Below are 27245 nucleotides of genomic sequence, written 5' to 3' on the forward strand. Positions count from 1 at the left end.
TTGAGAATCTGTCTCTTCGTGAGGAAAATACCCCTAGTACTTCAGTTGTGCCAGCAATGGCAACTTTGAAAGATTACATGTTCCCAACTAGGTCCACCCGAGCTTCGTGCATTAAATTGCCAACCACTACGACTAATTTCGAGATAAAACCTAATATTCTGCAGATGATCCCTATATTCTTAGGAAAAGATGATGAGAACCCTTATTTTCATATTAGGGACTTTGAGGAAATTCGTGGGACAATTGTAATAAAAGACCTTACTGATGAAGTCTTGAAACTTAAGATGTTTCCCTTTTCCTTGAGAGATAAAGCCAAGACCTGGCTGAACAACCTACCATCTGAATCCATTGAAACATGATAGGAACTTATTGCTGCTTTCTATATGAAATTCTATCCTAAGCATAAAACTGCGTCTGTTAGGCAGATTATTAGTGCTAGTGTGCAACAAGAGGGAGAGTCTCTTTATAGGTTCTTAGAGAGATTCAATGATCTCGTATCCCAGTGTTCTCACCATGGGTTTAGACTATTCAACCATAGACATGGTTGAGTCTATGTGCGCTGGTGAATTCACTAGTACAAGTGATGATGATGCTTTCACCTTCTTAGGAGCTGTTGCTGAAAAATCCCAACAGTGGAAGTCTTGTGTTGAACCCCCCAAAAGACTCTTGGTCAATAGAAGTATCACCAATGTGATAGATACAAGCTTCGGGTCTGATGCTAAGTTTGTTGCTTTGTCTAGAAGGTTAGAGGTTTTGGAATTGAATCATCCTAAACATAGGTCTCTTGTTGAACCTGATGATGGGTTTAGAGCCTCTCAAGTGTCTAATTGTGGAGTAGAACCCAATAACTCGTTTTGGGAAGGTCAGGTTAGTGAAGAGAAAGCCCATGCTGTCTATAACAATGCTAGGTTTGAGAACCGTCAGAAGTTTGACCCATACTCAGAGACTTACAACCCTGGTTGGAGAAACCATCCTAATTTTTCTTGGTCTAAGGGTCAGAATCAAGGACAGTCTAGTAATTCTCAGCCTCCCCCAGGTTTTAGTTATGCTAAGAACTCTTCAGGTCAACCCCAGTTTCAGAATGAGAAAAAGACCTCCACCTTAGAAGAAACCCTTACTATGTTAGCAAAGAACCATGAGATGTTATCAAATAACCACTGTGGTTTTCAAGAAGAAACCAGGAAGAATTTTAAGAATAATTCCCAGTCTCTGGCTAACTTAGAACTTCAAGTCGGCCAAATAGTTAAGTTTCTTAGTGAAAGAGAAGATGGAAGATTCCCTAGTCAAACTAATCCTAACCCTAAAGGAGAGAAATCGTACAATCATATGAATTCTATAACAACCCTTAGGAGTGGAAAAAAAGTTGACAATAAGGTTGTGCCTGATAGTGAACATGATGTAGTTCACCCTACTGAGCTAGAAAATGAGGAGACTGATAGAGTCTCCAAAGAGACCAATGAGGGTCCTTCTGAGCCCGTCTTTGTTCCCAGAGCCCCGTTCCCCCAGCTGCTAGTTCCAACTAAGAGGGAGTCCAACTTTAATGATATATTGGATGTTTTTAAGCAGGTTACTATCAACCTCCCATTGTTAGATGTGATTAAGAAGATTCCCGCTTATGCCAAGTTTCTTAAGGATATGTGTACGCGAAAGCGGAAACTTAGTGTCCAGAAGAAAGCCTTCCTAGCTAGTCATGTGAGTTCTATCATTCAGAATACCACTACTCCTAAGTATAAAGACCCAGTTTCCCCTACTATTTCTTGCACAATAGGTAAATACCGTGTCGAGAAAGCTTTGCTTGACTTAGGAGACAGTGTGAACTTACTGCCATACCATATGTACCTTAAGCTAGGACTTGGTGAGGTGAAACCTACCCAGATGACACTTCAGTTAGCTGATAGGTCCGTTAAAATTCCTCGTGGTGTGATCGAGGACGTTCTTATTGTGGTCGACAACTTTATTTATCCAGTGGATTTTGTTATCCTAGATCCCAACCTGTCCCTGACCCAGAGAACCAAATACCAGTGACTTTAGGTCGCCCATTCTTAGCTACATCCAATGAGGTCATTAACTGTCGAAATGCTATTATGAATTTGTCTTTTGGTAATATGACTATTGAGCTGAACATTTTTAATATTAGTAAGTTACCCTCTGAACTAGATGACTCGAACATAGAATAGGTGAACATGATAGGAACATTAGTCGAGAAGTCATTACCAAACACTTTGTTAGAAGATCAATTAGAAAAATGCCTAGCCCACTTTGGTATTGATTTTGATGATGACGATGTGATTAATGAGGTGAATGCTTTGTTAGATTCAAACCCTTTGATAGACACTAGTAATGGCTGGAAACCTAAGTTCGAACCTCTACCCGTTTCTGAGTCTACCCTAGTTCCTTAGTTAGAAAATCCTCCTAAGTTGGACCTTAAACCATTACCAGATTCCCTGAAGTATGTGCTTTTAGGCCCATCTGAAACTTTACCTGCGATTATAGCATCCGACTTGGATAGTGATCAGGAAAGTAGGCTAGTGATTGTCCTTCAGAATAACAAGGAAGCTTTAGGGTGGACCATAGAAGACACTAAGGGTATAAGTCCTACTGATTGTATGCATCATATCTATTTAGAGAGTGAGACCAAACCTTCTAGGGAGATGCAACGTAGACTGAACCCTAATATGAAAGAAGTAGTTCGAACCGAGGTTCTTAAGCTGTTAGATGCAGGCATTATCTACCCCATTTCAGACAGTAAGTGGGTCAGCCTCGTTCAGGTTGTTCCCAACTCGGTTGACCACGGGTTGGCGTGTCTGTATTGACTTTAGAAAATTGAACAAGGTCACTATGAAGGACCACTTTCCCCTTCCCTTCATCGACCAAATGCTAGAGAGATTAGCTGGACGTAGCCATTATTGCTTTTTAGATGGATACTGCGGTTATAATCAGATTGTTAAAGCTCCAGAATACCAAAAAAAAACCACTTTTACCTGTCCCTTTGGTACCTTTGCGTACAGACGCATGCCTTTCGGGCTATGTAATGCCCCTGCGACCTTTCAGCGTTGTATGTTGAGCATATTTTCTGACATGGTAGAACAATTCTTAGAGGTCTTTATGGATGATTTTTCAGTGCTTGGTACGTCTTTAGATGAGTGCTTGCATCATTTGTCATTAGTTTTGAATAGGTGTAAGGAAAATAATTTAGTGCTTAATTGGGATAAATGTTACTTCATGGTTCGTTCAGGAATTGATCTAGGGAATATCGTATCATCGAAGGGTATAGAGGTAGATAGAGCCAAAGTTGACCTCATTAAAACTTTACAGGTCCCAAAAAATGTAAGAGATATTAGGTCATTCTTAGGGCATGCAGGTTTTTATCGTCGATTCATTAAAGATTTTAGCTTAATTTCTAGACCTCTTTGCAATTTGCTTGCAAAATACATCAAATTTGTCTTTGATGATGCTTGTTTAGAGGCTTTTGAGAAGCTTAAGAATTTACTCACTACCGCCCCCATAATCCAGGTACCCAACTGGAACCTACCCTTTGAGATCATGTGTGATGCTTCAGATTATGCTATTGGTGTTGTGCTAGGTCAGCGAGAAAATAAGTTACTTCATGTGATTTACTATGCTAGAAAAACTCTGAATGATGCCCAGTTGAACTATACCACTACGGAGAAGGAACTATTAGCTATTGTGTTTTCCTTAGACAAGTTTAGATCCTACCTCTTAGGTTCTAAGGTCATAATCTTTACTGATCATGCTGCTTTGAAGTATCTTCTTTCCAAGAAGGATACTAAACCTAGATTGATTAGATGGATCCTATTGTTGCAGGAATTTTTCTTAGACATTAGAGATAAAAAAGGTGCAGAAAATGTAGTGGCAGACCACTTGTCTAGGCTTTTTGTGGATACCCTTAATGATTCTCCTCCTGTTAGAGATAGTTTTCCTGATGAACAAATGTTCTTTGTTACCCAAGAAACTTGGTATGCGAATATAGTGAATCATCTTGTTACTGGTCGAATGCCCCAACATAGGGGTAAACAAGATCGTTATAGGTTTTTAGCCGAGGTGAAGCACAAATTTTGGGATGATCCTTATTTTTTTAAGTATTGTCCAGACCAGATTATTAGGAGATGTTTACCTGAGAGTGACCAGTCCATTATTATTTCCTTTTGTCATGATCATGATTGTGGGGGTCACTTTAGTGCTAAGAAGAATGCTGCTAAGATATTGCAGTGTGGATTCTATTGGCCTTCATTGTTTAAAGACTCTCATAGTCACTATGTTACTTGTGAGCGTTGCCAGAAATTATGAAGCATTTCCCGTAGGAACATGATGCCCTTGAACCCTATTTTAGTTGTTGAGGTCTTTGATGTGTGGGGTATTGACTTTATGGGTCCGTTTCCTAATTCTTTTGGTAACTTATACATCCTTGTCGCTGTAGACTATGTCTCTAAGTGGATTGAGGCGATTGCGTGTAATACTAATGACCATATGGTTGTGATTGAGTTCTTGAAAAATAATATACTTACATGTTTTGGTACACCGCGAGCTATAATTAGTGATGGAGGGTCGCACTTTTGTAATGGACCTTTTAGGCTTTTGATGTAGAAATATGGTATTACACATAAGATAGCTACCCCATATCATCCACAGACTAGTGGTCAGGTAGAGGTTTCCAATAGGGAGAGCGTATATTAGAGAAAACAGTTAATCCTAATCGGAAAGACTGGTCGTCTAGGCTTACTGATGCCTTATGGGCTTACCGTACTGCGTTTAAGACCCCCATTGGAATGTCGCCTTATCGGCTTGTGCATGGCAAGGCATGTCATTTACCTGTTGAGTTAGAACATAGAGCTTATTGGGCTGTTAAGCAGCTAAATATTTCACTTGACAAGGCAGGAGCCCATAGGAAACTCCAGCTCAATGAGTTGGAAGAGATTCGCATAGATGTTTACGATAGTGTGAAGGAGCATAAGAACAAAATGAAACTTGTGCATGATAAGAATATTTTAAGAAAGTCATTTTCTCCCGGTCAACAATTTCTTCTGTATGATACCCGCTTGCATCTTTTCCCTGGGAAGTTACATTCTCGGTGGACGAGTCCTTTTATTGTTCGCACTGTCTTTCCTCATGGAGCTGTTGATATCGAGACACCAGATGGTAGTAGTTCTTCGAAGGTTAATGGTCAGAGATTGAAACCCTTTTTAGAGCCTTTTCCTAGAGGTGATGTTGAGGAGGTCCCTCTGGAGGACCCTGTTTACCCTTGATTGACCATCGAGGCGATTGTATGTTGTATATTAGTTTTTGATTTCTCTCTTCACCCAGGTACTATATTTCTGACTTCTCTCTTTTCCTCATGTTACTTTGCTTTTTGGTATTGCTCTTTCATTAGAAACATTGAGGACAATGTTAGATTTAAGTTTGAGGGTGGGGAAAAAACTTTTTGTTAGCTTTTAGTTGTAATAAATAAACTACAGAGCCTAGAAATTTATGTTTATTAAGGTTGGCACTAACCAATCTAAGTGGATGGGAACATCTTGATTGTAGGAGTTGAGGAACCAATCTGATTAGATGGAAACATCTAAAGAGTCTATTCATAAAAGCACAGAGCTCAGGTGTTAGAATTAAAAAAAAACATGGTAGTTTCGCCGTAACTCGTTGAATCCTAATTCCTTCTGTTTTTATTTCTTAAGTGATTTGGTGGGGCACACGTCTCAAGTTATTACCATTGCTAGGTGAAATAGGGTGATTGAGATACCCAAAAAAAAAAAAAAAGTTTGAGACCAGACCATCAGACCAACCGGAATAAATTCAATAAAGTCGACCACTGGTGCCCTTGTATATGCCAGTTGTGTTGACCTAGAGTTAGGTTTATCGACCGATGGTCCCCTTGTATATGCAAGTTGTGTTGATATTAGTCAGATCGATATCTCAGTCCATTAGGATAGGTTCATCTTGGCAGAGGCCTTCAGACAGATATGGAAACATCGTTCACTTTTACCATCTATTTTCTCTTTATCCATCTTCTTAATCTTTCCATATGATTGGTTGACTCCGGTTATGATGTCTAGAAACTATCTGAGTAGAGTTCTGTCACTTATATATGGATTTTAGTATGTTGAGTGCAAACTCGTGTACAACAATTGGAATTTCGCATCAGGGTACTTCCTCCTATAGTCAATGATTGTATGCCAACCAAGGAGATTATTTAGTGCCTTCCAAGGTTCAACGTAGATATCTAGGGTCTGGAGTAAAGGTTTTGTGGGTACACCTCTGGTAAACCCTCCGAAGACAACACTCCGCCGCTAGGGGCACCTAGTGGTTTAACGACTTGATAAATGTAGACATTTTATATTAGATTTGCTCGAGGACTAGCAAATAATAAGTTTGGTAGTATTTGATAGACACATTTTTGTGTCTGAATTGTCCTCAGTGTCTCTATTGCTAGTGCTTGATTTTCTACTTATTATGGTGTTTTTATGTTTGCGTAGGTGTTTTTGGAGAAATACACTTGTGTAGAAAAAGTTGCTCAAAAAGTGCTATTTGGACCCCCGGAGGAGACATGTTATTCGGACTCTCAGTTTTGGATAAGAGGCAACTAACTGATAAGGGGCACCCCAGGGAACCAACTACTAATCGCACCCCATTACTGGTTAAGGGGGCTCCATCTTCTTCTTTGATTTGAAAAGAAAAAATTGGTGGGAAATTTGGTTTCAACGGTAAAGAATTTATTATCTTTAAGATAAAAATATCTTCTTGCCTTACAGACATGAAGTTTTGAAGATAAAGGAAGTTATCTTGTATTAAACAAGAAAGATATCCTTAGAAGATTTTATCTTGGATTTTATTCTGCAAATTAAAGAAGATATGAGTTTAGTAAAGAAATATATAGAATAAAGAGAAGGAAAAATTTTGAAGATATTTTTAATTAAAAAGAAGAAAATTTTGGAGTCATGGAAGAATATATTTGAGTGATGTGTATTTTTTTGTATAATAGAGAGCTAGAGAGCACATTTGGGGAGAGGTTTTGGGAGAGAAAAGAAAATCACAGTTTTATCATTGTTTTTCCCATTTCATCTTTGTAAACACCTTTTGAGCAATAAAAATGAATTTTGAGCGTGTTTCCATGATGATGAGCTAATTCTCACGCAACCAAGGCAATGGATGAAGATATCTATGCATGAATGATTGGTAACAATTTTATTTTCTCTAATTTACAATTTATAAATCATTCAATCACCTCTTTTGCGGAGTTCTAAATGTTCACATAATTTTCTTAATTACTTGTGATTCAATTTGATAGATTATACTTTGTTTAATTGATTGATAGTCTATTCTTAGGGAATACAATTAATATTTGAGAATATGTTTGATTATGTGTGAATTAAGAAATAAAGGACTCAAAGGATAGTTAGAGTTTTGAAACATATTTGGTATCGTTCATTCATGTGTAATAGTGGAATCTAGTGTCTTGGTTACTTTTAATATCTTGAAATCAATTTTGCAATAAGTTTTCTATTTTAAAGTTTTATAAGTCTAAAATCTTTTGCTTTCACAAGTCTCAACGAACTTATTACTAGAACATCATTCAAAAACATATCAATGACCAGCTGTGTAGCGGGTGTGTTCCTTTTTCTTGCATGTTATGACCAGCTGTGTAGTGGGTCTTTTTTTTTTCTTGCATGTTATGACCAGCTGTGTAGCGGGTCTTCTCTCTATTATTTTACGATTAGCTGTGTAGCGGGTCAGTTTTCTGTTTTGCTCGAGGACTAGCAAAATGTAAGTGTGGGGGAATTTGATGAGCACGAAAGTGCGACGCATTTTCACCCATAAATACATTAGCTGGGACTCATTTTATCACTAATAAACTTATTTGTAGGTGTTTTTGTGAAATAAGCTCTTATGGAGAAAGTTGCTCGAAAGGTGGTTTTTGTACTCCGGAGGACACATGTTATTCGAACCCCAATTTTGGATAAGGGACAACCCAATTACTAAGGGGCACCCAGATGATATTCACACTCCAACTGTTGGATAAGGGCTGACCTTCCTCTTCGTTTGAATTTCATGTTTTGGCGGGAAATAGTGTTCATCACTGGAAGATATTGGGGTTTGTGTTTTGGAGGTGATTTAAGAAGACTCAATGGTTGAATTTGCTTGTGACGACTTTATAAGACTAAACAGGGTTGATATATGCAATGGATTCGATCAGAGTTGGCTGATGAATCATGTTAGAGCAAAACAGGAAAATAAATATTCATAGGAAGTTTCAGGCATATTTTGGATACGAATTTCATGGATGTTCGGGGAAGATTCAATCGCTGGATTCAATTTTGTTGGACCTGTTAACACTAAACAGGATTGGTATAGTCGTTGTATTCGAAAGAATTTGGCTAGATAATTCGATTGAGCAAATCGGGGAAGATAGGTATTTCTCGGGTTTTTAGTTTGAAACAGGGAGTGATTTGAGAGAGATTATTTCGGTGAGTTGGATTAGTATGATTCTGTTACGACAAAACATGATGGGTATATTGGTTAGAATCGATTAACAAGGGCCGAATCATTGCTTTTGGATAAAACAGAGTAACCCGAGTTTTGTGTGTGTGATTTGGATGGTTGCGTGTGGTTGCTGTGCGTTTAGCCACTTCTGGGATGCTGACTGAGCGCATTTGGAGTGTTTCAACATCAGAAGATAGCGTCAGAAGATAAATTTGAGAAGAAAATATCTCGAGGATATATTCTTTTACTGCCGAGTAATGGAAGAAAATTTGGAGTGATTGAGCGAGATTTCTTGGTGATACTGGCTATATAAAGGGTGCTGGTGTTGCAGAGAAGGGTATCGAGAGTTGGGTGAGGCTACAGAGAGGAATAGGAAGCTGCAGAGCGGATTTCTCTGCTGCTGCAGGGAAGAAGAATTGTCATTCTTGACCGTCACATATCCTATCCATAAACGGTAGTTCTTCTGCGACACCGTATAACTATAGTTCTTCGCGACAGTTGTAACAGTGAAGTTGTAATGACCATTAAGCGTTGCAAACTTCTGGTTTATATTATTTTCCTCCCTTTTCTTCTTTGTAAACACCATTTTAGCTATAAAAATATATTTTGAGCGTGTTTTTCACTATGTAGAGCTAAACCTTTCTCTGGAACGATGGAGGAAACCAAAATTGATCATGTGTAAATTCATTTAATTCTTTACATAACTATTTGCATTGTAAACCTTTCTCGGCCATCACCGCAGAGCCCGAAAATCAACACAATCATCAGCGAAAATTAAGATCATTTTGTCTAGCGAAACCATGGATATACTAGATGGAGTGAGAATCAAGGTAAAATCAAAGATGGTTGGGGTTAAAGGACCAAGAAGAAAGTTGATTAGAAACTTTCAGCATCTTAAACTTAGATTTACAACCAACCAAGAATGCTGAAACTGGGAAGAAACAAGTTGAAGTTTGTTCGATGCCTGGTTTGAGAATTATTTATTTACAGCTTGTGTGAGACAAATTGGAAGTTGAGGTGATAGAGGTAATTGAAAATACACAACCCCATGTGAATTATTAGGAAAGCGCTTTGCTTAGAGGTCATGAGAATTCTTAGGAAAGTGGCTTTGCTTAGAGGTCAAGTTTATTAAACTATATACAGGTTGTTGAGCCATTATTGCTTGCGCGTTTATTATTACCTCTATTGGATCCTACATTATGTTTTTGAAATAACTAGATGTAAGTGAAGATTTAATTGTAAATAATAAGCGATGTTAATGATAAATATGAACAACAATACAAGCATAATTTTTTTCTAATTCTCCTTTTTTAATTTAATATTCTACAAAAATTAGGAATCCTCTGTAAAGAATGCTTAACTTTAGATTTAATTAACATATATAACAGGCAGGTGTTGAAATCTGAATAATGCTTAATTTTAGATTTAATTTAATAAGCAGACTTATTTTTTTTATTCAGTAAATCTTATGCGTCTCGAAATAAAATTCATAAACAAAATTAAGCAAAAAAAAAAGAAATAGTTCATACCAAATTTTTGGAACCTAATTTGATGTTAAATGGTTCCGACCACTTAATTTGGCCAGGTGCATGATCCCGGTATGGAGTTAACTCAGTCTGATGCCTCAGATGGCTACAACGAGTTAGAAACTGAGTCCAAAACCAAGATTAAAAATGGAAAGTAAACGAAGTAGAATGTATGCAATGCGATACCATAGGCATCTTTAAAATAGATAAAGATTTTCAGCAATTGACTAGCAAAAGTGAAAAAGAAAACATGGTCTTGTTAGACTTTTCTTAATTTCTTCACCACACATTAAAACAAGGGTCCCACATTGCATAACAAACACTGTCTCCCAGCACCAATAAGCACTATAAACATTCAGATGATAAGAACTAAGAAGGGTACTTCATAACATAGAATCCATCACTACAAAGAATCCGCAAAAGTTGAAACTAACATCTCAATGTTGCACATCAAGGTTTACTGCGATATCTGACATGAACTCAGGAGTGCCATATCCTTGACTGTGCAGAGTTTTCACCAACAACATGCTAATCCATATTTCCTTCTATTGTTCACTTTCAAACAAGTATAAAGAAAACTGTTTTTACAAAGAGCTGGCAACATTGTCATTCATATCTAGGTGTGTAATAGCATATAGTTTACAAACGTTTGACACGAGTACCACATACACATCCGTCAAAATATGCAAACAGGAGAAAAAAGAATCAACGAAAGGTGCACACGATCTACACTACCAGTATTGGGTAAGGAACATAATTCTTCAAAATGCTAATACGTGCATTTGTGTTTACTAACCCAACAGAGCTACATCATTGATATATATATATATATACATTTTGCAGTCAAACCTTTATTTCAGCAACTGCCTCATTTTGATTTGGGTTTAGAGAAATAGAGACAGATGGGATATTCAACAACTTTATTTACCTCTATCATGTTAGTTATGATGATTCTTGACGAGGGCATACTTAGCAGCTCCACTGTTACTTGATGTCATAAATGATTCGCCACATCCACATTGACCTTTAGAGTTTGGATTAATAAACACAAACTCAGACCTATATAAGGACCAAATAAAGAACAAAGTTAGTCAGAACTCACATATACGACCTCAATGTCAATCCTACATCCATGCAAATGACACTTAGGTCGAAGGTTCAATATCATAGACTTATTGATGACCTTAGCTTGACAAGCAGATAAAAAGTAAGAAGCTTTCATTAAGCAGGAAACAGGTGATGCTCAGAAAGTTCATATCGACCAAATGAACTAAATCATTTATGATGCGACCTAATGTGTTCATATCATCTTGATCATGTAAGTTAAGATTCAGTTACTAGGTTGAATTGAATGAACATCAAAAAACCAAATCCTAACTACGTAGTTTTTCTTAAGTTCTCTCCCATCCTTCACAACTTTCGAGGCATTTTATATCTACAAAATGTAAGAAATGAATACTGTCGCTGCCTTTTCTTTAATCATCCAGGTGTAAGCAGATAGCAAGAAGAAGTACCATGAAGAAACAGGATCACGACAAATGTGTACTTATAGTAGGTAGGCACGCATCATAGGCAGAACTTGTTGAATTCATAGATAAGACGCAATAACATAACTAGATTTCTTACCTGAGTGTGTCATCTATAAAATCCATTTTGGTTCCTATAACATGCATTAATGCCTTTGGATCAATCAATATCTTTACACCCTTCTCCTCCACCACTTCATCAAACTTAGCTTTCTCATCTGCAGCAATTGAACATGCAGAACCATTAGGAGCTAGCACGGGTTTTCAGTTTTCTGAACCATGATAATTCATTTAAAAGAATATAGATTTTCCGACGAGGGAATCCAAACAAAGTTTCTACAGTCATTTTAACCTTGTCCCTTCTAGCAAAGAAAACTGTTAATCATGCAAAAGATACAAATCACATCAAATCAGATAAGCCACTCACAACCTAGAAAGAAACTATATTGAAAAAACTCTAGGATCCAGAATGGAGCATCCGTTGAATCATGTCCGTCAGAACTAGGGTGCACTTAGAAAACAAAACAAATTGATGGATGGATGGGGATCTGACTGCACGATCCTGAAAAAGCCGTCAAATGAACAACTAAGCAAGTGCGAAATTTTACGATTTCCTCCAGTACCAGTAAAATCAGGGTGAGTAGAATTCTCATAGCCCCCTATTAAAACCCACAGCTCCTAATTAAGCGAAGTTCTGGTAAAAAGTTTACATTTTCTTTTTTGTTGCTGAATTTTTGTTTTAGACAGCCAATATGATGAATTCTACGTTTAAGAACATGCTATGAAGAAGCACTTTGCATATACATGACATTAGTAGCAGTTTAATGTCTTCATAAAAGCCCTACATTCAAATCGTTTTACTACTATGTGAACCAAGCTTTAAAAAGGGTTGTAATCTGATTCTCAACAAAACAACACTAGTGGTTTTGTTTAAGCTGAATGTGGAGGGATTAGTATAGTGACTAATTTCATAGTTGAGTTGCTGGCTGTTATTAGAGATTTAGAGTGGGCAGTTCAGAAACATTGGCAGAAGGCAGTAGTGCAATCTATTCTCTACTGATCATACAGGCATTCAGAGGCAGTAGTGCAATCTGATTCCTTCGATATCCTAGACCAAATGGAATAGATGCAGGCGTGCTATTGGGGTACAGTTTATACACAGCTACAGGGGAGATAAATTTTGCAGCTGATAAGCTTGCAAAAAACACTCTAGTTTAAGGAGTGGTTGTAAGTGTAAATTTGAGTCTAGGCCTGATATTTTGAGTACTGTAAATGAATCCTTCTGGTTCCATTTGAATTTTTATTTGTAATTTGGTGGTTCTTTTGATCAATAAAATCGTCTATTAACCAAACCTTGCTTTAAATCGTCTATTGTAGAAAGATTTCTGATCTTTTTCAGTATCCTAAAACTCGTAAAAACTCTACATTGCCTCAGATAAAGTACACCCACATCAAATATCAATCCAGAACACAATTAGTGGAAACAACTAAGACTGAGCCAGTTTCCTACAGCTATCAGATGTTTGAGTTTGCATTATTAGCCTTACATACAGAATGTGATTGATTCGGTTAAAAAATTCAACGTTCCAGTTTACCAAGGGCAAGACACTCTCTTCTTTTTATCCAATTTAATGGAAAATGCCAAGTATGAAATACCCATAAGGTGCTGCTGAGCCTCATAATTTTAGTTCTCAATCGATAATTTTATAAACTACATTACACAAATTGACCTGTGTCGTCTACTCATATTTTATAAACCATCACATACGCTGCTCAGTCAAATTCATATGTGCGGCTTTGTACAGTTACACAAAAATCAGTGAATGTTTCTTGTGATTAAGCTTGTAAACAGGTTTAGGAATTTTCTTCATTTTGTAAACTATCCTAAAGGGGAGATTCTTATTAAGTTGCCATTCAAACCTAGATAACCACAGACTCACTAATTCTCATAAATTCCAACTCATAACCGCGATTCTTCAGAAATTCGTGATTCCGAAACCCTAATAAATTCTAATTTGATCAAAATCAACCACAAACTTATACTAATTCATCAAAATCAACACATAAAACCCAAATCAAACAAAGCCGAAATACAAAATAATTTTATACAGAGAGAGAAATATTGTACCAGCGTAATTTAGGGTATAACTTAATCCATTACACCCTCGAGCTTTCACGCCAAGTTTAAGAAATTGACGTTGTCTTTGTTGCAGTAGATGACGTATTCTATCAGCTGCAGCATCTGTTAATGTCAATGCTTGTTTTCTTGCAGCTGCACTCACATTCTTTGCCGCTGCTGCTATCATCGATAATCCCATCTCTACCTCTAAAACCAGACCTCCCCGATACTCCAATGTCCACAGGTACGAAATGGGTATTTCCTTCATTCCTTGGGAAAATGAAAGACAAGGTAAAACCCATCACGACAAGGGCATGTATGTAAATAAACGCATCGAAACCTTCACGGACATGTTTGTTGCTAATTTTCACTTTACAACCTTAATAGACTATCACTAGCTAATAAACACCAATCTGTCACGTGTATTGCAGGTGATTCTAGTCTTCTAGAAGACTGTGTGATCAAACCACACAAAAACCTTATTATGATTTTGTCTCGCAGTTCTTTTTTGTGGTCCCGGTAAGCCCGTGGAGCCCAGCAGGAGCAGGATATGTGAGAGTTTTATGAACGGTTTTTTTTTACACGGTCTGTGCATTTTTTTTGTTTTGATGTATTGTTAATTTGTCACCAAACATCCTTCTGCAGCTTGTTCAGATTACATCAAGAAAGATATTGTACGAGGTTGCAAGAAATTGATGATGAGGAAGCTGAAGATAATAAACTAGTCGAAACTTTGATGCTTGTACATATGGGCCAAATACCAAGAGTTTCGGAACCCAAAAAAGTATTATCAAGAAGATATACGTATCGAGGGAGGGAATTTTACCACCAAAAGCTGATGCACGATTATTTTCTTCCAAATTGTTTGTACCATGATCAAAATTTTCAAGGTCGATTCTGCATGCTTCGTCATCTGGTGAAAAAGTTATTGAAGAGCTTTGTCGAATCGAACCTCAATTCAATTATCAGTTTGATGCACTGGATATTAGAGGTCATAGTCCTGAACGAAAAGTTACTTCGACTTTAAGGATTCTAGGTTATGGAACACCAGCGGATGCGAACGATGAGTACCTTCGTATGGGTAAAACAACTTCTTATACTTACCTTTCATTGTTCTGTGAAGTAATGATTAATCATTTTGGTCCAACATATTTGCGAAAACCAAACGATGAAGATGTTAGACAAATATTGAGGGAGATTGAGGATAGGGGATTCCCAGGAATGCTATGTAGTCTCGAATGTATGCAATGGGTATGGCAAGGATGCACTGTATATTGGGCCGGTCAATATAAGGGTCATTATACCAGACCAACAGTTATCCTTGAAGTTGCTGCTTCTTATGATTGTTGAATATGGCACACTTTTTTTGGTCTTCCGGGTTCACAAAATGATATTAATGTTTTGCACAAGTCGCCTTTATTTGAAGATTTGAAGTATGGAATTTCTCCATCTGTCTGTTTCATGATCAACGGCCATCAGTACACTCGTGGATATTATCTTGCGGATGGTATCTACCCGAAATGGTCCACCTTGGTTCAATGCTACCGTCAACCTCCTTCTGGTGCGTTAGGCCGTTCATTCCGACATTTTAACGATGCCCAAATGGCATTGAGGAAGGATGTGGAACGCTCTTTTGGAATTTTGAAGAGGAAATTCGCTATCATTTGTGGCCCCTATCGTGGATTGAGTCCTCGTGAAATGCACAAGACTATGCTCACTTGCATAATTCTTCATACCATGGTAATTCAGGAAACCCGTCGTGATTCGGATTGGATTAACTATGAAGATGAATAGTTGAGGCCGGAGACTCGACCAGAAAGAGGCGCCCTTCAAGGGATTATGGTCAAATGACTAACTACATTCAGAATCGAAATTTGTATGACCAATTAAGAGATGATCTGAGATTGAATCTTCAGGCAGAGCATGGAAGACAATGATTTTTTAGCTAGTTTTGCGTCGTTCCTCCCTGGAAGTTTCCCCTTAGTATTACTCTCAACATAATTATTGAAAACTTTGTTGGCACTTGTGCTTGTTGTGAAATATGGTGAAGAATTTGATGGACCTGGTGAAAATGGTGAAGAATTTAGTGTTGAGGGAGAAGAATTATATGGTGACCTTTCGGGTACTTGTTGATTATTCGCAAAGTATTCTAGATTATATTTGTTCAACCCCTTCAAAATATAATAACAATTTCAAAAGCGAACTGTTTACCATGTCTTCGTTGCCAATCTGTACGAACCTCTCTTTCAAAATCAGCATCAGTCTGACCACTGTCCTTGCCTTTTCTCTTGGCTTGCATTATTAATGCAACATAAGCGGCCACTTCTTTGTTGATTACAATGAAGTGTTCTCACAATCCTTTTGCACCACAACCATTGATGTTCATGGTTTGTTCATCATATATCTTAAGTATGTTATCACACATAGTGTTACCGTGTTGTTGTGCACCATTGATACAATCTTGGGTAAAATAAACATAATTACGAAAAATGCATTCATCTTCTGCCATGGTGTATTTTGCACCATGGACTCGGGTTTTTTTTTGCTTTGCCTTGACTTTGAGTTTGTGAATCCATTTCACAAGAAAATATAGACATTTTTCGATTTGAAAAAGATTGAGAAATTGAGAAATTCTATAGAGATTTAGAAATTCTGGTGTGAGTTAAAACGAGTTTGAAATTGGTATTTATAGAGGTGGAAAATTCCAGCCGTTGGATGATGAATTAATCAGCGATAATCAGAGAGTCGAGCGACATCTTAACCGGCGCTGGCGATTGAATGACCATCGAGCGACCGAAAGACCATCGAGCGATGAAATCTCTATCACTCGATGGAAACTCTATCGTGTATGCCTATATGCCAGGACTGGCATATAGGCATACGAGTTTGGCACTTTGGAATACCCGTAATGGGTGCACATATGCCAAACTTCGTGTTTTGGCATGTGCATAGGAATAGGCCTCAAAAAAGAAAAATTATGCCTTTTCAGTACAGACGTCAAATTAGCAGAACTAGATTCCTCGATGCAACTATAAGTCAACAACTCGATTACTTCCCTATCAAAGTTATTGTTGGGCGAATACAACCCTTATATATCATGTTGGACCAGATTTATCGGAATTGTTTGTTCTAAATAATGGCCATCTGGCTCTAATTAGACCGAGTGAGCGAAGCGAGGAAAGACTCTATATATGGTGATTTTATGTCAATGTGAAACATGACCTTCTTTTCTAATTTAATACAAAAAGATAAGATTTGGTTCAACGGTGAAAGGACGACAATGCTCCTCCCTTTTAGTCAAATTACTATAACTCCTAATGTTTTTAGTCAAATTACTATAACTCCTAATGTATCATATTTTTTAACGGTATGACTGACAACCAAACTTTAACATAACATATCTAAAAATATGTGCCTTGGAATTTTACAAACTTTTTCTCGTCGATTTGGTTTTAAAAAAAATCTACGCAACGAGTACAAATAACAATATTCAATTTAGAGATTTTACTAAACATTCGGAAGTGTTTATCATATTAGGCACAATTTTCGAGAATCAAATATATATATATATCAATTATGCAAACCTCCATATGCGTAACACAAATAATTATTTTCAACAAAAACCATCCATATTTCTGTTTATACATCAACTAATTTTCCGTTGTAACTAATAAAACGATGTTTTTCGAGAAAAATAATACTTTCACTCTGTGTCAGGAAAAATGATACTTTTACTCCATGTTGGAAAAATGATACTTCCACTGTATTACGAAAAATGATTTTCACTCCGTGTCAGGAAAAATGATACGTTCGCACCGTGTCAGGAAAAATGATATTTTCTCGTCGTGTCAGGAAAAATGATACTCTCACATCGATTTTTTTTCAGTCGGCCGTCACACCGTGGCATCGGTCACCTAATTATTTTGATCGTCATTTTTTCTCTTAATCGAAAGAGAAGATTTTATAAAGAATAAGAATGTACAAAAGGTCCACCGGTGGAAGAAAAACATAAAAAATGGTAAACTAGTCTAAGAGCTTCTCCAATAATATTGTGGTCAGTTTTCTATATGGCATAGGAGAAAGACATCCTTTATTTTATCTAACAACTAATTTTCTTAAATATAGGGGAGAAAAAAAATTTCATCTCCAACCCACATACATTTTTACCAACATTTTTCCTAGCTCTCTCTTATTTTCAAATTGAAGAAAAGATTTTATTTTGATATTTATTGACCAAAAAAATAACCATTGTATCTATTATCTGTGGAGCTAGCTCCATTTCAATTCGATAAGCGGTAAGATTATATATCATCCACTTGTTTTTAAGGATGAGATCATTGAGATGTAGCCAGCTTATATCTAAAGGTTGATTATATATCCAAAGAATAAGAAGTAACAAAAATTACAGGCCCAAACTATTTGAAGAAATGCTAACAATACTCAATATTTCTTGTTAGTAGGGTGATTATACATTTTTGTTTAGTTTAATTCATGAAAAGTTTTACAATACATATACGTGGTTAATGGCAATCAGTAAGGCCTAGATACTTGTTTGATTTCTTTTTTTGGTGGTTATTTGTATGTTATGGTTTGCTTTGTGCTTTGAAGGAAGCTTTTCATTTCTTTTGCGCACTTGTTAACACACATGGAAGGTTGTATTAGTTCTAATGTGTTTGGATGTGACCGATCATGCTAGATTTGCATTAAAGATTAGCTTGTTTGCATCTGCAAAGCTTTTATTTTGCTGTAAATAAAAGGTTAGTATGCTTGACCTGTAACAACAGAAAAAGTGTAGCTGAAAGGGGAAGTATGGACTGAAAGCGGAAGTATGGAAGTATGGAGATGGTTTTGTTTGGATGTGAACTGGTGGTTGAGGTGAGAGAGAATTTTGGAGAATTCAAGGTGTTGGAGCTCGAGTATTTTGGAGAGGAGCTAAAAATCATCTCTGCGATGTGGAGTGGAAGCCGAGGGTGAAGCTGGGGAAAATAACTTTTTGATTGTATGATTCGGAGAAAATGAAAAACACAGATCAGTACCTATAATATTGATTATATATGATTTTTCTTTTATGAGTATGTATTGATCAAATATGATTGATCACTTTTTCAAAAAAATAAAAATATAATTGATCCAAAATAGCCTCGCGTTTTTAGGGGCCACTCAAAAGAATTTAGGGGCCAAAATAAAACAAAAAAGGTCACCCAAAGGGAAAATGTAGACAGCCCTTATCTCGCGTAATTCGTAATGGCAAAATTACCCTTATATATTCGGAGGATATGATAACATTTTTATCCTCCGATTGCAATCGGAAGCCAAAATATTAACCAGACTTCCGATTGTAGTCGGTGCAGTATTAGAATGATTTTTGTTTCATTTTTTCCATTTCTTTTTCATTTTTGAGTTGTTAGAGTTATAGAGAAGAAGGTGAAGGAAAAAAGGGAAAACCCATTTTATCACTACAAAAATGGATGGATATGAAGAAGAAGGTGAGAATCATGGCGAAAAACAAAGAGTATTTGGAACAACTCCCTCCACTTATCATTCCATTTGTTTTGTCGACCGACGAGGTTGATGGGGATGGAAATTGTGGCTTTCACGTTGCTACGGAACAAATGGGTTACTTTAGAGAGGCGGATATCGAAGATGTCTGCCAATATTTAAGAAATAAGATGGCGGTACAACTAGTTAAAGACAAGGGTTTTTATATGGAGATGATGAGGCAAGGAGATACGACAAATAACAAGAGTTCAAAGACTTAGTTGTGCGTGTGAAGTGCCGAAAGGGATTGAAGACAATCGGATCCAAGTATTGGATGACAATGCCTAAATTTGGATATCTCCTAGCGGACGTTTTGAATTGCGTGGTACATTTCTTTGTTCCTCCTATGTATGGACTTAGCATGACATTTGCACCCACAAGAACGGCTTGCGACGAGTCGGTTAAAGATAGAAGAATCGTAATGGCATTTGTGAATGAAATGCATTTTATCGGTTTAAGAGTAAAGAAGGATTGTCCGTTACTTCCGTTGAGTAAGTGGCACGATTACTTCCCGATGAACCATTGCAAGGATTGTGTGAAATAATATGAGTCCAACATGGTTGATTGGGATTGCGTTATGGACAACAACTTTCCCGTTGAGTTACTCGAATTGATCCCCTCGGATGATGACGATGTTTGATCGTTTTTTTTTTCGAACATGTAATTTGTACAAGTTTTTTGGAAACTTTTTTGTGAAGATATATGATTTAATCGGTCGCGAAAAATACAATGTTGTCTCCCGAATGTAGGAATCGGGATCTTTAATTTTTCCTAACTCTCCGATTATATGCATTTTGAACTCAGAACCCAGGAGAAATTGGAACACTCCTATATTCGGTAGTACATATACATATCTTACTTCCGAATGACGTGCCTTCGAAAGTATATTACTTCGTATTACTTCAGAATATTATAATCGGTTGGTATTGATACACGTTTTGATTCTGAACATTATAATCGGTTGGTAACGATGCACGTTTTGATTCTGAATATTATAATCGGTAGAACTCTTAAATATCTATCTACCGGTTTGGTGGGTATTTCGAGGCACGACAATAATTTTTTTTTAAACTATGTAATCGGAACAACGGTATTATAACACTTCAATCCGATTAATCATATTCGGGAATTCCATATTTTATCAAACCGCCGATTAATATTAAAATTTTGAATTTACAGCACTCAAACATCGCATGTTATTCTTTTTTCCCAGTCCGAGATGCAACAATCAACGCGGCTTCGAAATGTAGAAACGACTCTCCTCTCCACTTGGAATAAGCATCTTGTGCCGCAAACCTGTCGTCTCTGTGCCTAGCAAGAACACGATTGTACTCGGTGCACAATTTTATAACATGGTGCACCCTTGAAGAAACATGGGATGGTTCATAATTGTGGCGTGTCTTCTTGTACTTATCAACAAAAGGACCCAATGAAACGTTAATCCAAAATATACGATCGTCCTGTTGTTCTTTGGGTAGATATTTCACAATGTAATAATTTTTTATCCATTCGGTCTCTTCCTCAACTTGTTTTAATCTTTCTCTTTGATGGAATTGTTCTTGACCTCGCTTCTTAGCCTTGATTTCCTCTTCCTCCTCCTTCGTTGCCACTAACGATGGTTTAATTTTTTTGGGTTTTTTGTTCCTTTTTTGTATTTCTTCTTCCATTGCTGCAATTGATGTAGTTTTTCGCTTGCATCTTCGAAGTATGTTGTCGATTGATGATGGACTTGCCATTGAAAAGGTTTTTCATTCTGATTTTTTACTCAATAATAACTGATAGGGGTTACCCTCCTTATATAGATTAGAGTTCCAACGGCTCTAATTTTTGAAATAATGGCCGTTGAGGTTTATGAAAATATGGCCGATGAGGTTTCGTATCAATGATGCACTACAATCGGTTGCTAACGATACACGTATTTCCTCCGAATAGGACATTCGGTAGCGAACTTATATTTTTATCTACCGATTAGGTTGGTATTTCTAAACACGACTATATTATTCGGAGGATAATTTTTTTTGTAAAGTCTCGAATATACGATGGCCCAAAAATCAGAATTTGGGAAAAACTGATACTTTTCAAATTTTGAACTTGCAATAACCGGAAGTCAACTCAGTTACCCAAACTTCCGAATATGGGTTGTCTAACCTTCTATATTGGCCCTTGGAACCACCTAGAGCCATGGCATGGTTTGTTTTGAACTTGTAATATTCGGAGGATAATTTTTTTTTGTAAAGTCCCGAATGTACGATGGCCCAAAAATCATAATTTGGGAAAAACTGATACTTTTCAAATTTTGAACTTGCAATAATCGGAAGTCAACTCAGTTACCCAAACTTCCGAATATGGGTTGTCTAACCTTCTATATTGGCCCTTGGAACCACCTAGAGCCATGGCATGGTTTGTTTTGAACTTAATATTCGGAGGATAATTTTTTTTTGTAAAGTCCCGAATGTACGATGGCCCAAAAATCAGAATTTGGGAAAAACTGATACTTTTCAAATTTTGTACTTGCAATAATCGGAATTGTCAGACTTTGATTTTGATTTTGTAACATTCTTCTTGGTGGCTCGTGAAAAGAAGAAGAAAAGAAGTAGTTTTTAGTTTTAATCCGCCATTAAAATTGTTATTAACTTAATTGAATTTATTATTTATTAAAAGCTAAACTGACTGGGATGAGTAGACATCATTTATGTGAACCTCTAAAATAAGAGGTTGAGCAATCTGTCTACCCAAAATTATGCCAAGTCATCTACACATCGGTTATGAAGGTTAGGATTTGAAAATAATTTTAGGAATTTTGGATGTGTATCCTATGTGTACCAAGACTTTTTTCCTCACACACTTTCCATTTAGAAACTCTAAATGAATGTTGCTTTCCAATTATTGAGGACTGAGCTTCCGAATTTCAAGTACACTCTGTTGCCAGCAGCGGCGGCCTAGCTAAGAGACTTGCATTTGTCTTAAAATTGTGATCCTTCGTAAAGCTTCTACAATTCCTTTCTCAACTTTTGATGCGTCATCAAGCTTGGTCGTCGTGCATACAAAAAAAAAAAAAAAAAAGAAGTGTATAACCGGCATCCAGAGCTGCACCATAGTGTTTACTTTTAGTAAGTAAAAATGAAATCCTCCTAGCCCCGATATGTTCTGTCATTTTTGCTTATGAAAGTTAAAGTTGCATGATTCCTCCTAGCGCGTCGTGCCTTATCAGATGTTAGAGGAGTAGAGTGCGTCGTGCCGGCACCCTTGTAGCACGGGACATCTCACTAAAATAGGGTCTAGGCACGGGGATGACATGATAATAAGGTGCGAACCCAATGAGATGAAACAATGATTAATAAATTTTACATGTTTGTGTTCCTACAGATTGGTTCAGTGAAGTGTTTTCTTTTCATGGCTAAAACCATAGCGTTAGTCATCCACAATTTAGTTTTTTTTCGGAAAATGGGTCATTTGTCCAAATATTTTTAAATCACGGTTCAAATGGACGAGTAAAAAATAGTTTGAGTGAAATGGCCAAAATAAAAAAATAATAAGGATGAAACTGGTTTCATCCCAGCTTAAATTTAAAAAATAGCAAGGATGAAACTGGAAACATCCTGTGTAAATTAAAAATAAGAAAAAATATTTGAAAATAGGCACGATGAAACTGGTTACATCCTGCCTATTTTTACATTTTTGTCCATTTAAACAGTATCAAAATCTAACTGTCCATTTCACCCAGGAATTGTTGATTTTGGTCTTTTTAACCAATTTTGTGTTTTTTTCAGGTTTGTTTTGCTACTCCATGTAGTTTTTTTTAATTGCTTCGTATGTTCTTCTCCTGTTGATAAAATCTCTCTCGTTCTATCAAAAAAAAGTTATCTACAATGTGATTTTACTCAGCCGTGCCTTTTTCTTTTAAAAAAACAAACTTATCTTGATAGTTTTTACCGTTTGTGAGAATTTGAAGTCGAGGTTATGAAGGTAATTGAAAAATTACAACCCCAACCACAGTAAGATGTAAACTCTTTCGGGATGTTCCCAAAAAGACAACGATTCCATCCTATGCACTGGTTCTATGCTTCTATTAGTATTAGGCTTTTGTCATTACTAGGTTTTTTATTTTTGTTATTCCGAAGAGAGATTAATAAAAACAAATTGAGCAAAAACAAGTACACATCACTCTGAATTGGATATATATCATCCAATATCTCTAACCATTGCGCTCTATTGGTTTAAAAAATAATTATAAAAAAATGATCTTTGTTTATTATTCATAAAATTGGTTAAAAAGATCAAAATCAATAATTTCTTGATGAAAAATACATCTAGATTTTGATACTGTTTAAATGGACAAAAATGGACGTATGAATTTTCTTTGAATCGTGCATCTAGCATATAACGTGACCTTCTTTTTTTGAAGCATATTATGTGACGTCAGTGTCATTCAAAAATTAACTGTAAAGTTATAAATTACACAATTTGCCATTTAGAGGAATAACGAAAAGATTTACATTAAAAAAAGCAAAATGAGCTAAATAATTCACATTCCGTAACAGAAGAAATCGAACCCCTGATATTGTAATCAGTGTTGCTGCAACATGCCACCATACCAAAAATTCACTAGACATGGCTGCTTACGGCAAATGGCCAAAAAACCGATCACAAACTTTTTACAGGTATGGGTTGCTTACGAGAAATGTAACTTTTAGAATTTAATAACTTTTTTTGGCAAATGTGACTCGGATTCTTGCCCCGGTGATTTGCGCAGAGTGTACAAGACAACCAACTCAATGCTCATCGACTATGATTACTGAAATTTCACACCATAAAGATTGTAAGTAACTCTAGTGGTGCGTAAATCATTAATAACTAAACATTCTTCTATTTTGCATAACTAGCTAGATTCAAGTGAAAATCGGTAAAAAGTAAAAACTTGAACATTGATATTATCAATTGAGATATTTTTTAATGATAAAAGTGGTTTTTTTTTTTCCGCATCCAGCAACAAATTGGGGAAGAAGTGTCCGTGACTCATCCGACATCACCACCAGTTCATACAAATAACCCAGAAACATACGAAAGAACAACTAGGATTCAACGATTTAATCAACAAAGGAAAACTCCATGTATTCTATATGAAATCGGAAGAAGATGACTATGAACTGAGCTTAATGATTATTTTCACATTACATATCTGATTCCGGTATTCTATACGATTCAAAGTCGGTCCCCAGCTATGTATCACCATACCGTCAATATCGAACACATCTATTTTGGTGTGTCAGGCCATCTTGTCCTTGACGTGCCAATTGGTGATCCTACATTTCATTTCCGTTTGGATTCTAAAAGGAATTACATGATACAATATCATTCAAAAATTATGTCAATGGAATCTTCTCAAAATCACTTCTATTCATCTTTAAATTTGTTACCGTGGTATTATTTATCCATAATAGCAAGTATTTTGGTGGAATTCAAGACTAGGTAATCCAATCCCATATAGTGAGCGTGATTCTTTATGACAAATAAAAATATTTGAACTCTGTGTGATTAATATTTTTGATCCCTAGGACCCCCGCCCCCAGCGCAGTAGATTGGCATTTGGGGACAAAAACCAAAGTAATTAAATTACCTCAATTAAATATTAATTTTTCTTTTGATGTGAGTCAGATTTTTTGGAATTCAATTCCAAGAATTAATAGATTAGATGTAGATTTAAAATGTACGAAAAGCTAATTTATTTAGCATGTTAAAAACATACGATTCAATAAGATTCACACTTTAATAAACAATTCGATTTCCAAAATTAAAAAATAATTCGCTGAACGATTTACTATTCACAGTGAATACATGGAGTGTTGCTGCAACATGTCACCATCTCAAAAATTCACTAGACGTGGACCGTGTTGGGTGCATGGCTATAAAACGGATCACAAACTTTAGATGGATATGTATCTTCCTCGTCATCTAGTACCACTGTGGGTCTAGGCACCAGGGAGTGGGAATGATGTGCAAACTTTATGCAAAGGTTTTGTCAAATTATAGATTCATATCATTTGATATGATATAAACCAATAGGAGATGAAACACTGATTAACAGGTTTTTCATGTCCATCAAAAGAACCGACCGTTTTGCATGTCTATGTACTTATAAATTGGCTCAAAACGAATTGTTTTATATGGTCTAGTTTTATCGGTTCTGACTTTTGCTTAAGAAGTACTCATTTTGATAAACGAATCCGAAAGTTGGGATGATGGAGATGATTGACAACATCCAACTTAAGAGAAATGTAACTTGTATAATTTAATAACTTTTGCGAATGTGGTTTGGATTTTTTCCCTGGTGGTTATTGATCCGAGATGCAAACACCAAAGGATAAGAAGATGAAGAATAAGAATCTTTGTATAGATGGAGTAGAGTATTAGATACTATGTCCTTAAGAAGAAATTGGAACCACTCCGGTGTTAACGGGTCTTACTTGTGAAACGTCTTCCAGAATACAACGGTCTTTTTTCCTCGGGTATATGCACTCTCGATGAAACAACGAACCAAATCTATTGTTTATCTCTTAATACCGTGGAAAAAATGAATGCAAGTGAAATCAAATTTTTGGTGTGTGCTTTTTTTATTTTTAGGATGAAATATGAGTGGGGTTTATATACTTGATTAATGTCTCTTTGCGGAGAGTCACATCTCTTGAAAATAATCCCTTCATGGAGAGTTGGAAGGGTTTTATTAGTATTAGGACATAACTATATTTTAGGTTATTAAAGTTATGTTAGGAAGAGGTTTTCATATCGTGTAAGTGTTATGTCGTGTTGACCAAGTCTATGGAAGTATAAATATAATTTGTAAGTTTTGTTTCATGCTGACCAAGTCTATGGATGTGTAAATATCTTGAATACCTAATGAGAAAGTCAGAACTTATCGCGAATTTAATATGGCATTGAGAGTCTGGTGATAGACGCATTTATGTGTCTGATTTGTCCTCAATGTTTCGTATTGTGAGTACTCGATTTTATATTTATTATAGTTTTTTGTGTGTTTGCAGGTATTTTTTGGAAATAACTATTGTTGGAAAATTCGGCTCGAAAAGTTGCTCGGAGCATCCCAGTAGGACAATTGCTATACGGACCCCCACTTTTGCTAAGGAGCACCCTGGGCTATGTACAACCCAATTTCATTCTCAGTACCCACCTGCTAAGGGCACCCCTACTCTGGATAGGGGCACCCTCTTCTTCTTCCACGTTTAAACAGATTTTGCCAGGAAAAAAATTCTTTTGAACTGCAAAAATTAGGGTTGAGATTTTGACGATGTTCTACAGAGACTAAATGGCTGAAACTTCATGGGTAGTCGTGATTTTTCATAACAGGCCTGGTATGGGCTTTTGGGCCGATCAGAATTGGCTGAATCGTGTCATGGAGCAAAACAGGAGAGTACGTGCAAAGAGGGAAGATGTTCACGCGTCTGCTGTTGCTGGGGGAGTTTGGAATGTGCTGGGAAAATGCTAGAGGCGTGTAAGAGTTAAACAAGGAGAGTTTGCAGCTGTAAAACGCGTAACAAGCTAAAACAGGAAAGAAAATATCCGAAAATATTTTCTTTCACTGCCGAGAATTTGTGAAGTTATGGAGGAGATTCGATGTATCTTTCGGGTATAAATAGAGTCCCTTGGGTCATAAAACGGGGAATGGAGAGTTTGGGAAGGATTTGGAACATCACAGAGGCGAAATACGATCACCAGAGAAACCTGCTGCTGCTGCTGCCATTGAAGAACACGAAGAACATAAGACCTCAAGAAGCAGTCTTATTTTTCTATAGTTATTGCGACTGTTCTGCGACACTCTTAGAATTACAGTAACAATGACACATCCTATGTATCGTTCTTTGGTTTGTAACAAATATAATTGTTACAAACCCGGTTTGAATTATTTCTCCCTTTTCATCATTTTTAAACCATTTTTGAGCAATGAAATCGAATTCCGAGTGTGTTTCCAACATGATGAGAGGCTAAATTCTCGCTTAACCAAAGCAATGGGTGAAGCTATTTACACATGAA

The 27245-nt window shown here is 36.5% G+C and overlaps 1 protein-coding gene across 1 annotated transcript; it reads right to left on the reverse strand.

The window, feature by feature from the left end:
- Positions 1-10586: 10586 nt before the first annotated feature.
- Positions 10587-13950, reverse strand: LOC113345048 (iron-sulfur assembly protein IscA-like 1, mitochondrial). The gene is made up of 3 exons (XM_026588912.1): positions 13674-13950; positions 11646-11763; positions 10587-11078 (listed from the first exon to the last, which is right to left on the reverse strand). Exons 1-3 carry the CDS (start codon positions 13930-13932, stop codon positions 10958-10960), a joined length of 498 nt encoding a protein of 165 aa, XP_026444697.1. The 5' UTR covers positions 13933-13950; the 3' UTR covers positions 10587-10957.
- Positions 13951-27245: the final 13295 nt, after the last annotated feature.

The sequence above is a fragment of the Papaver somniferum genome, unplaced genomic scaffold, assembly GCF_003573695.1.
Source record: "Papaver somniferum cultivar HN1 unplaced genomic scaffold, ASM357369v1 unplaced-scaffold_80, whole genome shotgun sequence".
In the NCBI taxonomy this organism is placed as follows: domain Eukaryota; kingdom Viridiplantae; phylum Streptophyta; class Magnoliopsida; order Ranunculales; family Papaveraceae; genus Papaver; species Papaver somniferum.